General features: G+C 38.1%; 1 protein-coding gene across 1 annotated transcript in view; it reads left to right on the top strand.

The window, feature by feature from the left end:
* Positions 1 to 12,617, top strand: part of acap3 (ArfGAP with coiled-coil, ankyrin repeat and PH domains 3) — a 62,890-nt gene that overhangs the window by 47,359 nt on the left and 2,914 nt on the right. The window contains exons 11-24 of the mRNA XM_005798926.3: positions 4,196 to 4,308; positions 4,398 to 4,449; positions 4,794 to 4,894; positions 5,883 to 5,994; positions 6,234 to 6,442; positions 7,663 to 7,732; positions 7,811 to 7,905; positions 7,992 to 8,209; positions 8,750 to 8,839; positions 8,956 to 9,048; positions 9,126 to 9,340; positions 9,498 to 9,607; positions 10,305 to 10,415; positions 10,503 to 10,564. Coding sequence (XP_005798983.1) covers positions 4,196 to 4,308; positions 4,398 to 4,449; positions 4,794 to 4,894; positions 5,883 to 5,994; positions 6,234 to 6,442; positions 7,663 to 7,732; positions 7,811 to 7,905; positions 7,992 to 8,209; positions 8,750 to 8,839; positions 8,956 to 9,048; positions 9,126 to 9,340; positions 9,498 to 9,607; positions 10,305 to 10,415; positions 10,503 to 10,564 — 1,651 coding nt within the window. The remainder of the gene's footprint in view (positions 1 to 4,195; positions 4,309 to 4,397; positions 4,450 to 4,793; positions 4,895 to 5,882; positions 5,995 to 6,233; positions 6,443 to 7,662; positions 7,733 to 7,810; positions 7,906 to 7,991; positions 8,210 to 8,749; positions 8,840 to 8,955; positions 9,049 to 9,125; positions 9,341 to 9,497; positions 9,608 to 10,304; positions 10,416 to 10,502; positions 10,565 to 12,617) is intronic.

A 12,617-nucleotide genomic window follows, 5' to 3' on the forward strand; every position in this document is an offset into this window, starting at 1 on the left:
TTTTTCTATCTGGATTTTGCTGGGTTTTCACTGGAAACTTTGGTTTAGCTCATGCGGACTTTTGTCTTAACTTGAAGTCTGCAAACATTTACTGCTTACTCTGTGCTTTATCAAACTGTATTTGAACTTTAGAAGATTTGAGGGCAGGCTAAAGTGGGTCCTGAATAATTTACAATGCACAATCAGAAACCAAACTTAGTTTGAGTGGCCTACATACAGTCAGAAAGTTAGATCTGCCAATTCAAAGAGCAATATAACCAAGGATTAGCTCAAAATGAATTATTCTTATATGGATGTTCATTTAGTGACAGACAGAAATAGTTCTTAAAAGGACTTTTTTCCCCTGTTTTTATACTTTCATCCCCTTCAGCCATGCACAGTAAGACCTAAGTAAACCTACAAAGGAGAAAGAGCATTAAGAAATAAGGAAAGCAGAAAGTAAGATTAGCTCTAAAACAAAAGATTGTTACTGCTGCTGGGTAGGCACGCAGAGAAGCAAAAGGTCCCAAATGTCAGAACCATTTATTTTTAATCTGTGCTTTAATGGAGAAGTCATGTTGGAGAGCGTCTTTGCTTCTGCTACCTGCTGCTCCTGCGCAACCTGGGTTTATTTTTACTGCCTGAAGCTGCATGTTGATGTTGGAATGAAATAATGACAGAATATTTTAGCTTTTATGTTGTGTCCTTTGTTTTATTTATTCATTACCTAGGACAACTTAGTTCTAGTATTGAGTACAAAACTGTCACCGATGATGTAAAAAGGTGAAACGGAAATGTTTCACCTTTGTGAAATGTGGCAACTTTGAAAATCTTCTAAATGATCAGATTTTTTATGTTTGTGTTTAATTGCCTTTAAAATGAGTTTGGAGAATTGGAAAATGGAGGAAATGGGGATACTTTATCTGCCAAGTTCATATATTATGACCAGGTGCCCTTCACAAGATCCCGAGGCATTTGTGAATTTCCCATTAAATGTTGCATTCATCCATTTAAACATCCAAACATTTATCCATTTCAATCTCTTTCCCCTGTGTCTCCTGTAAATTTATGGAGAACTCATATATTTAAACTTTTAAAATATGTCAAAATTTGATTGAAGACTCTTGAAATATGAGCCTGGATGAGTAAAAATGATAGATCCTTTATTGTCCCTCAATGGGAAATTTCTGTACAACAGCAGCAAAGTGACAGCCAATCAAAGCAAGAAGACTCACACAAATGCACAATATAAACTAAATCAAAACATAACATTAAACAAAATAAATTTTTTACTGTTTGATTTAGTCATGGGCTGCACAGTGGTGCAGTTGGTAGCACTGTTGCCTTGCACAAGAAGGTCCTGGGTTTGATTCCCAGCCCGGGGTCTTTCTGCACGGAGTTTGCATGTTCTCCCTGTGCATGCATGGGTACTCTCTGAGTACTCTGGCTTCTGTGTTGCCCTGCGACAGACTGGCGATCTGTCCAGGGTGATCCCGCCTCTCGCCCGGAATGTTAGCTGGTGATAGGCACCAGCACCTCCCGATCTAACTAGGGACAAGGGTGTAAGAAAATAAATGGATGATCTAGTCATGAGAAACAATTTTCAAATCGTAATTAATGATACTTAGAATGGGGTGCTGTGGTGGCGTAGGGGTTAAGCACCACTCACATAAGGAGACCATAGTCTCCTTATGTGACACGGTCGTCGCAGGTTCATTTCCTGGCCTGGTGACATTTGTCGCATGTCTTCCATCTTTCTCATTACCCACCTTCCTGTCTGAGCACTTTCAAATAACGGCCACTAGAGCCAACAAAACCTTGAAAAAACAATTCTTGGAATAATTGTTGTATTTTGGTGATCATTTAGCCTAATTTACATGGAAAGCCATATAAGGTAGCTGTCAGGTTTGGTTAAGTTTTGATAAATTCTTTGATTACCTTTAAATTACATGACAGATATATAAATTAAGTACATAAGCAAAAGCAGAGTATCCGTTATCTTAACTCAGAACAACTCCAAAAGCAGTTGTATGAAAGATGAGGGAAAATAGAGAGCTGAAACTATTCCCAGTAGGATGTGGGAATCAATGAATTCCTAAATCTGAAGCTTTGAATCCAGGGAAATGCGTTCTGATGAAAGTTGTGCTTGCTCTTTAGGCACGTAAAGGAGATGCCAGTAATCCATTTACATCTAAGGGCTTTCATACAATCTCATTTTCCAATTTAAGTATTAACCTAAGCTTGATGATTTTGACTTACTTTTGCATAATGATTTGAAGGTTGTGGATGCTTATATGATCAATATGGGATCTGATATTGCATATTTTAGTTGAGGAGCAGATGTCACAGTGACACATGATATCTGCAGTGATAATGAGGTCCAGGGTGATCCTGCAGGTGATTCACACATGTTGCCAACTGGGCAGCATGAGGTGTTCCAGGCATGGTCTGTAGGCTGGCAGGAGCAGCAGGTGGATGACGCATCGCAGCGCGTTTCACTGCATCGTTCCATGTTCCTGCTTGTTCCCGCCTGCTGCTCAACAATTTTACGTGTTTTGCCCATAACGTTCAGAAGTCTCCTGCTTGTTTAATAATTCACTCGTGCTCTTTTTGGTCTGTGTGACGTTGGGCCGTTAAAAATAGATGATCTTTGTTGTAGAAGTAGAGAGTTTTCAGAGCAGCACAGCAGTGCGTTTTCTGTTTCTGATGTCCTGCTCTTCATTTAAGACAGTGAAGGTAAGTTGTTTGTTTTTTACGTGATCTATTGGAGTCTGAAGCAAGCAGAGTCTCTGTAGATGTTAAATGTAGCTTACTGAGGTTTTTGTTTGGTAGTCTTGGCTGCCGTCCAGGGTGGATTCCTGCTGGGTCACCATGGGGTTGAACATCTAACCTTCAGCAAGAGAGGCACACTGAAACAGCTGCAACTAATGCAAACCAAGCAGATCTGCTACTAGTTTCTGGGTCAAGAGCAGCTGAAGTGTTGCGGTGTAAATTAAAATATTTGCGGTCATGGATACGGTGGCAGCTGTATGGTAATTAGCTGTAATCCCAAGGCTCAGACTGCAGTGCGCAGGGGTCAGAACGTGAGTGTTGGAAATACTCTCCAGAGTCCGGTAGCTTAGAGGTCCTGCAGTTAGAAAGTGGGGAAAGACATGATCCTACTCTCAGACTTCGGCTCCACAGACTCTGGTTTATAGTTGTGGAGGTTTTTGAAGATTTTTTCCATGTTGCTGAAACATATCCAGTGTTTAAAAATGAAGATATTTTGTCGGTGGAATCGCAGCTTGGTAGGTTGACTTGTGTTTCTAAACATTTTCATGTTTCTAGAAGACATCTGATAGTATTCTTGCCTTTTTTCATGCATATTTATTTGATTCCGCTGTTAGTTCAGATTAAACTTTATTTTTTCACTGAAATATTGTTCTTGATTTGTTTTTCAACTTCTGTTCAAAAATATTTTGCTGGAAATTAACAGGAGGTCGTGGGAAATAAAAACAAGAGGACTCTGAGACAGACATACATAATACGGTGCTTTGCGTGAGACGTTTATACTTCTTTAACTTTATCTCATTGCCACATCAAGCCATTAACATCACTGTTTTGTTTAGGATTTTATATATGACAGACCAGCTCTAATTAGTGCATTACCATGAACCAGAAAGTTTTTAAATTTCTTGATAAGTACAGATCTGAAAAGTGTACCCACACTGTGGAGAAAAATAAAAAATAAACAAGTCACTTTCTCTTTGTAGATGTTCTTGTCAAAAGTCACAATTTGCATATATAAAAAAATTTGAGTAAATGTTTTTCTACTGCATATCTGCCTTTTATGACTTTACAACCATAATTTAGGCTTCTGAAACTTTTTAGGACTTTGCATATCCCTCATAGCATTTTGCTAAGTCTATAGCTCAGTGTTGTGGTGCTTGCAGAGGAAATGGGCAATTTTTACAGCAATCTGGAATCAGATAGTCAGGATCAAGTCTACTCATCTGCTACGTTATATCATGCCACCTGTATGAACAAAGAAAAAAAACATCTTTCTTTTTACACATGATTACAAAGTTTAAAATTATTCAGTTTGTCTAATGTGTATAATGCTCAGCAAACAGAGGTCTGCTGGTCTTCTAGGAATCCACCTGCAGCCTCTTCACAGGGTTTTCTGTCCTTTGTTGAGTGTTTAACATCCAGAATTAAAATCCTTTCCCTTCTGCAGGATTTTTCATATGACGACTCGAAAGTGGAGTTCAACGTGGATGCCCCTAGTGGCGTGGTGATGGAGGGCTACTTGTTCAAAAGGGCTAGTAACGCCTTCAAGACCTGGAACAGGTAACCGCCATGGCGAATCATTTATTCAGCAAGTCAAATATTTACAATCATTCAAATCAGAGAGCTTTCCCTCTCTGTTTCTGTTACAGACGGTGGTTCTCCATTCAGAACAATCAGCTAGTCTATCAGAAGAAGTTGAAGGCAAGTCCATTTATCTTTAAACCATCAGCTTAAGATTATAGCAGTAATATATTTTGATGTTGCGGTGATCTTTTCTGACATCTGTGTGTTTGAATTCGAGGAGATAAGTGAAAAATATTTCTGCAGAAAGATTTGAGATACTAGCAGATATCTGATGACACTTTGCTGGTGGGAATTTGTGGATCCCAGTAGAGCTGTTTGTTCTCTCTTATAACTCATTTCAATAGATGGAGAACTTGTAGAGATTTCCTTTTGCAGGAAGCATATCAGGGATAGAAAAGCTGTTCTCCTCTGCTGTTACTGTTCCATGTTAAGAAATATAACGAGTCATTTTGTGTGAACAGGATGTTCTGACGGTGGTAGTGGAAGACCTCCGATTGTGTTCTGTTAAACCATATGAAGATATCGAGAGGAGGTTCTGCTTCGAGGTCGTCTCCCCGTTCAAGTAAGGAATACTTGAAAGGGGTATGCTTGGATTTGTTTTGGGGAAGGACCATCAAGAAAAGAAATTCCCTAGATAATGGTTCAGGGTGACTTTTCTGCAAACATATATTTTTGCCTTTTCTTGGCCTGTTTCTTTCTGGGGAAATCCTTATAATAAAAAGAAATTAAGATCTTCAAATGTCTTAAATTCATTTTAAAAAATTTAAGTTGGCCTTAAATTTGTTAACAACAGGTCTTAAATTTTGTCATGGTAGTACCACTTAATTAAGTTTTTTTCTCGTGAGTCTTTTTGAATCACACCCAAACATCTTCATTGTATTCTGTGATTAAATGCGATTGAAGCACCCAGCAACTAGCTGTTAGCATATTCTTGCAATCTAGCTTTCATGCCTCTATCATGGGATTGTAATGCAGCAAGTTCCCCCAACCATCCCATATATTTCTAGTTTTTTTGCCCTTAAATTTCATTCAAGTTGGTTTTAAGAACTTGGTCAAGGTTTTAAATTTGACTTGCTGAAACCTGCAAATACTTTCTCTTAGCCGTCTAAGAGAACATCTAACAACCCAACCAACAATGAAATCATCCAGCAAAATCAAACAGACCAACCATCTAAGAATCCAACCACCCAAGCTATGTAGTGATAGCTGTTCACTAGATTAACCCATGAACAGCTATCTATTCAATATATCTAACTAAATAAACATCCAAAAGACCAACCAACCACATATTGCTCCTACAATCCACTCAACTAACCATATAGCACCTAACAGAAAAGCCAATATATCAACTAGCCATCTAACAATCCAACCAGCCAACAAATAGTCCAATTAGTCCTCAGACCAAACTCCCATCAAACCATCCATCCCCCTCGCTATCTAATTGAAATCATCATACCAATAATCTAATACTCTTGCAACCCAACCAACCATCAAATTTCAGCACACCAACCTATACACATTCAAAACAGAACAATCAATTTGTGTTGCAGGAGCTGCATGCTTCAAGCTGAGTCTGAGAAGCTAAGACAGGCTTGGATTCAGGCGGTTCAAGCCAGCATTGCTTCAGCGTACAGAGAGAGCCCAGACACTTTCTACATAGAGGTGAGTCATCACTTGGTCATGAATAATTTGAGGGCAACGTTTACAAGTTGTTTATGAGATTCACCACATGTTTGTTTTTCAGGGCTGTTAAACACATGACTCTAATTATTGTAATTAGATACAGTTTTACTCAGATTTTCCTTTTCGTTCTGTTTTAAATGTAACGATTTTCGGGTCACTTTTGGGGTACATCTGAAACATATTTTGCCGCCCTAATGGATTTTCATGTCTAATTTCAGCATCTGGACAGAACTGCCTCTCCGTCCACCAGCAGCATCGATTCAGCCAGCGAGCCGCGGGAGCGCAGCGCCCGGGGTGAGACCATCCTGCAGCGTATCCAGAGCCTGCCAGGGAACGAGCAGTGCTGCGACTGCGGTCAGGGCGACCCGCGCTGGGCCTCCATCAACCTGGGCGTCCTGCTGTGCATCGAGTGCTCCGGCATCCACAGGTGGGAAACAGAGGAACATGCGAGCAGTAGCTAACTCAAACTGTCTTATTAGAACAAAAACAAAACAAAAAAACAGGCTGAGGTTGACTAATGCTGAAAATATTCACTTAGTCATAAACCTGCCGAAGGAAGTTTTCCAGTGTTTTTCTGGAAAATAAAGGAATTCGATTTTAGGGGGTTTATTAGGTTTGGATGATTTATAAGATTGAAAGAAGAAACTTAGAGAATGGGGAAAAAACATTAGGTTAAAACATCCATCAGTCCATCTGTCCATCCATTGAACTGTTCATCCATCCATCCATCCATCCATCCATCCATCCATCCATCCATCCATCCATCCATCCATCCATCCATCCATCCATCCAATGTTGGATTTGTACTTCGAAAGTAGGAGAATTTTCGGTTTTGTGTCTGAAAAATGTAAATTCAAATAAAAATTTTTAGGAATACTATCCTAAAGAAAGTATAAATATAATTTCAAAGTGATTACCTTCAATACTTGGAAGGTAAATAAAAAATGGCACAGCCTAAAAATAAAAAAGACAAAAAATAATAATCCTTACAAAATTTGAAATGCAACTTTTTTTTTGTTCACCAGACTAGAATAATATACAAAAGCGTATGTTTCCAATTGTAGGCAATTAGAAACATAGTTAGGGTTCAGGAAACATAATAAAAGATATACAAGTATTTAGAAAAACCAAGGTTATTATATCACAGGATTACCCTGAAAGCATATCCTCATGTGCTGATTTTAACAGTGTAGCATGGCTGCAAAAAGCAAATTTATGCTCTCTAAATCAGCTTGTTTTTTCTTTTTTTACAAAGAAAAGAGACCTTTTGTTACATTAATTCAGTGTCAGAATTAAAAAAACAAAAACGATCTGCAGGATTTGCATGTTTTCCTTTGAAGTAAACCCATTTTCTTTTTACTCCCACCTGTTGAATATGCATGCGCCCTCTCCAAGCTCGTCCTCTCACAGTTGGGATCAGACGTGCTCTTTTGTCACAATACAGTTTTCTTTCTAACATGCCACTGTTGCCCAGATACTAGACAGTAATTTGCATCACATTAGGCGTCTGGAATAACAGAATATGTGACTGATCTGTTTACCTTCCTTCCTCCACATCCGCACAAAAGAGGAACAACGGCTGCATTTCTTTTCTTGAATCAACGACCATCTCCTGCTTTAACTTATCATGAAATGTTTTTATTCCAGGAGTCTTGGGGTCCACTGTTCAAAAGTGCGTTCCTTGACGCTTGACTCATGGGAACCAGAGTTATTAAAGGTATGGTTAATTCTTTGGATACCTTGACATTTTGTGTTCTTACAGATTATCAATAATATTTATTTTATTTGCTTGCAGCTGATGTGTGAGCTTGGAAACAGCGCCATCAACCACATATATGAAGGCTCATACCAAGAACAGGGTCTGAAGAAACCATTACCATCCAGCTCAAGGTAAATATGTGTAAAAATGCAGCAAGCTTATATTTGAAGTATTATTTCTGAGGCAGTAAAATTAATTGAAACCTGTTTTGGTGCAGGCAGGAAAAAGAGGCATGGATTAGAGCGAAGTATGTGGAGAAGAAATTCCTGAAGAAGCTGGGCTCCACTGAGGCCCTCGTCAATGGGGAGAGGAAGTCGGAGAGGCACTGGAGTGTGAAGAAATGCCGGAGGCACAACAGCGCCACTACTGTTCCCAAAACACAGAGAAGATACAGACAAGAGCCTGGCAGCACGTCCCCTTCTGCTCTCTCAATTGGCAAGTCCAATAATCCAGTTGTTTTTATTTGTAATCATTACAGAATTTAGAAACATTGACGCAGTCTCTGTAAAAAGAAAGTACACCTTTCATCAGCCCTGGAGTCTTATTGTAAGGATATAGTAACAATTATGTAGTTTTTACAAGTCATAAAAAACATAAAAATATATTTGAAAGTAGGGCTGAAACAATTAATCAGATTAATCGTGAACTCCTCAAGTGTCATAGTTTTGGCTTCAGCTGGTTCAAATTCTGTAAAAGAAAAAATCTCCTATTAAACACTTTTTCTATCCAACAATTAGTCAAAAAAATCAATTGATCAACCTTTCTCTATATTGATGTTAAGTTGAGCAAAAAGGGCCGAGCTTTTAATATGTTGATGTTAAGAAAAAGTTGAACATTTTAAAACTCAGACAATTTAAAACTGTTTGTATTCTAAAAGTGGGTGTACTTTGTTTTTACTGTATTGTGGAGAATGGACCACAGAATCATCGGGATGTATAACACTTAACTTGCGTTGTTCATTTGTCTCTATCACAGCAGCGGCCAAATTCAGACGAGAATCTTTGTTTTGTCCTGATGAGCTGGATTCTCTCTTCTCTTACTTTGATAATGGATCTGGCCCTCGAAGTGAGTTTGTTGCTTTTTATACTCCAACATTCAATCATAGACCCACATGGGAACATTGTGAGAATAACCAGAAATCTTGAGAAAGCGGATGCATTAAATTAACTTTGTTTCTGCAGGTTTGAGTAGCGACAGTGGCTTGGGAGGCAGCACAGACGGAAGTACGGACATCCTGGTGTTTGGCTCGGTGGTGGACAGCGTCACAGAGGAGGGTAGGTCTTGTTTGAGAAGGTTGATGTAACAGCTACGGGGTTTGATGAGCAGCTCCATATACTTATATGATCTGCAGAGTGTGAAGTGTCTGAAGAGTCAAGCGGTGAGACTGAGGCTGAGACTTCAGACCCGGAGGACGCGAGGGAGATGGATCCTGGAACGCTGCTCTATAAAGCCTCTAAAGCTCGCAACCTGCCCGTCATGGCGGAAGCTCTAGCCCATGGCGCCGACGTTAATTTGGTTAACGACGAGGATGAAGGAAAGACGCCTCTTATACAAGCTGTTACTGGGGTGAGTTAGTCTAGACAAACTGTTCCTATAATCAACTCTTATTGGTGATAATTTATTTTAAAATGTGACTGAAATTGTCCCTAACTGTAAATATGTTCTGCTATTTTTGCTCTATTGTCTTTAGCAATAAATTTCTTAACTTCTAACTTTGTTTTAGGGTTCTCTGGTGGCCTGCGAGTTCCTGCTGCAGAACGCTGCTGATGTGAACCAAAGAGATGCAAGAGGGAGGGGGCCCTTGTACCACGCTACTTATCTGGGTCACACAGGGTGAGTCAAAATAAACCATTTCCCATCTCTGCTCTAAAATGTGTGTGGACAAGTTTATAACTAGTCTTAACACGGTTTATACAAGATTTAAATAATGTGCCTCATGTGACTCCTTAGCACTTTAATATCAAAACAGCTTTAAGAGATGTTTTTTATATAGATGATAACATAAAGTATAATTAATTGAATATTGAGGTGATGTTTTGATCATTTTGATTTAGTTACAAGTTCTGAGTACTCCACTTTGCACCAAAAAGCTACTTGATTGATAAACTGGAAAAGCAGGAGGGATTCTGACGAGGTCCTCTCAACCGATCACATGTTTATTGGGAGACTGTTGGGCTACTTTGTATAAATTGCCAATAAGCTTCTAAATTAAGAAAAATCACATATGGGGTTCCCCTAGGCTCCCTTGTCAGGATACTTTTAATTACTATCTGCATGTTCTACATAGCTTTTATTTGATAGTTTTTACTTAATCTCTTACAATATCTCTTACATCTTTTACAGACACTGTTCACTCATTTAATGTTAGCTCTTGTCTGTGTAAGGTGTTTGCCTTGTGTATGAACGGTGCTATACAAATAAGCTTAATTTGCCTTAGAAAAATTGTAAGTTTCACCAAAACTAAATATCTAATCTTATTCGCTCAGTTATTGTTTGCTGCTTTTGACTCCAGTTTTTTGTGTATTTCCAGGCAGGTTTGTTTGTTCCTCAAAAGAGGAGCTGCACAGAATGATGGAGATGAAGACGGCCAGGACCCTTTGAGCATAGCCGTGCAGCAAGCCAATGCAGATATAGTCACGCTGTATGTTAATGGACTAAAACACTTCAGATCCAGTTTTGGTGTAAAATTCAGAGTCGGCTCATCCTGTTGTTTTTTTGTTTATATCAGGCTGCGACTGGCAAGGATGAACGATGAAATGCGGGAGTCAGAGGGGCCCTTCGGACAGCCAGGTCAATACCCGATCAGCAGCCCCACTGAGCAGCAGTATAAGAAGTGCATTCAGGAGTTTATCTGCATCCATATAGCAGACTGCTAATCAGGTTCAGTCAGGGTCATTTGGCATTTAGGGTTTTCTGTACTCATCTGAATATCCTTGCCATGCTGTGTCTGAGAGATTTCTATACCTTAAACCGTTCCACAGTCATTTCCTCTCTCACACTTCAGCTGGAACTTAGTGTTGATCTCCAACATTGAAGTCAATCTTGACCAACTAATTGAAAAAATAAAAATTTCAACGCAGATGATTTTTGAGCACAAATAGATTCTGTTCAAGTTCTCAGATTTAAGTCCTTAAGTGGCCACAGAAATTCACTAATGCTTTTAATCAGTCAACAAATGTCAGGTTCATTCAACCAATCTCAGGCTGAATGAAACTCCCTGAAGTTGTGAAGTTCATGTGAAGATCTTAGTTTTTCCTTTCATGCTGTCTTTGAGTAAAGCTTTGTCATCCCTGCAGTCAGAAGACCTGTAAAACCTGATCCTAACTGTGACCAAATGATTCTCAGAGTTGTTTCTATGTATTGATCAGCAAACTGATCAAGTGAAGCTTTTATGATGCACTTTTGTGACAAACAGGGATTTCATTTTCTCTAATTTTATTCTTGTCAAAACGTTCTGAGCAATGGTGCAATAACTTTTTTAGTACTTTTTGTATTGTTAAATAATGTGTCAGGGGAAGTATTTTCTTTTTTTTTTTTTTTTACACAGGGTAGATTTTGTTAGATGAGCACTTACCCACACAGTATTCTGTTTTCATTAGAAAATTTAATTTATTCACTTGTTGGTGGATTTATTTTGCTTATTAAGCTGCACTGGAAGATGGGATTTTTAAAACAATAAATGGATTTTGGAGAAAATCCATTGTATAAAATGTAATCTGTAAAATATTTGTTTCAATGCTTTATTACAACTATACCACAAATGAAGTTGTATTTATTTCCAATGCATGAGAAGATGTTGACTCTGTCCTCCAAATTCTCATTGCTTCCCAGTTAATGCATTTAGTATTGCTAAATAATGTTGGTATTTACATTATTTTTGCCAAAATATAGTGGAGCATGTTTTAAATATTTGTTCCATATAGGATTCTTTTTCCTGCTATTACTGCCTGGATAGTAAATTATTTGGGTTTAGTTTTGACCAAAGAAAAAGAAAAGCCAGCAATTTTTAAACACCTTTTTCTTATTTCTAGTAAGACATGAATGTGTTTTCTTTTAACTGTACAAAAATTGGATGGGGGCTACAATTTGGAGTTATGCTACATTTATTGATTCCATGTTTCATGACACATTGGTACAATCATAACTGAGGTGCAAAATTTGCACATATGGAAACTGAAATGCATGTTTTGGTTTTGTTATTATAAAACAGATCACTGGAACTTTAAGATGGAACTGTTTCAACACTGCATTGTTGCTTTATATTGGATTACCAATTGTCTCTAAGTTTCACATCAAAAACGAACACTAAAGTTGTTTCATCATCTTTAGAGATAATATCCTGCCCTTAGACCGTCGCATTGTACAATGATCATATAATGTTTGCCATTTTGTTTAAAGTTAAATAGTTTACCAGTCGGAATCTTGCTAATAGTTAGCTAGGTTTCTAGTTTTCCAGTTACAGCTTCTTACCATTGGAGAAATTAAAAATATAAAGAGTTTCATCAAATGAAATATGTGGCCAATCATCTCAAAATTGTTTATTATATATGAACTTTATTGTGGCCATCTAATGTATAGAAAAACCAAAAGAAAAGAGCTTTGTGCTGCACAATTAACAGTAGTGATGTTGCTTTTGGATGCTCCAGCTCTAATTTAGCCAAAAAACACACAAATTTTAAAGATTTCATGCTAACGGAAATTAATAAATAATTACACTAACATAAACTGATTTCTAGTTTTCAAATTGTATTTTTCATAAACTGAACTGTTACAACAGCAAATCTGTTAACCAATCTTAAAGGTAGTTAGAATAATCAGGCTAATGCTAATATGTTTATGTTGC

The sequence above is a fragment of the Xiphophorus maculatus genome, chromosome 1 (genome assembly GCF_002775205.1).
Source record: "Xiphophorus maculatus strain JP 163 A chromosome 1, X_maculatus-5.0-male, whole genome shotgun sequence".
Taxonomy (NCBI): domain Eukaryota; kingdom Metazoa; phylum Chordata; class Actinopteri; order Cyprinodontiformes; family Poeciliidae; genus Xiphophorus; species Xiphophorus maculatus.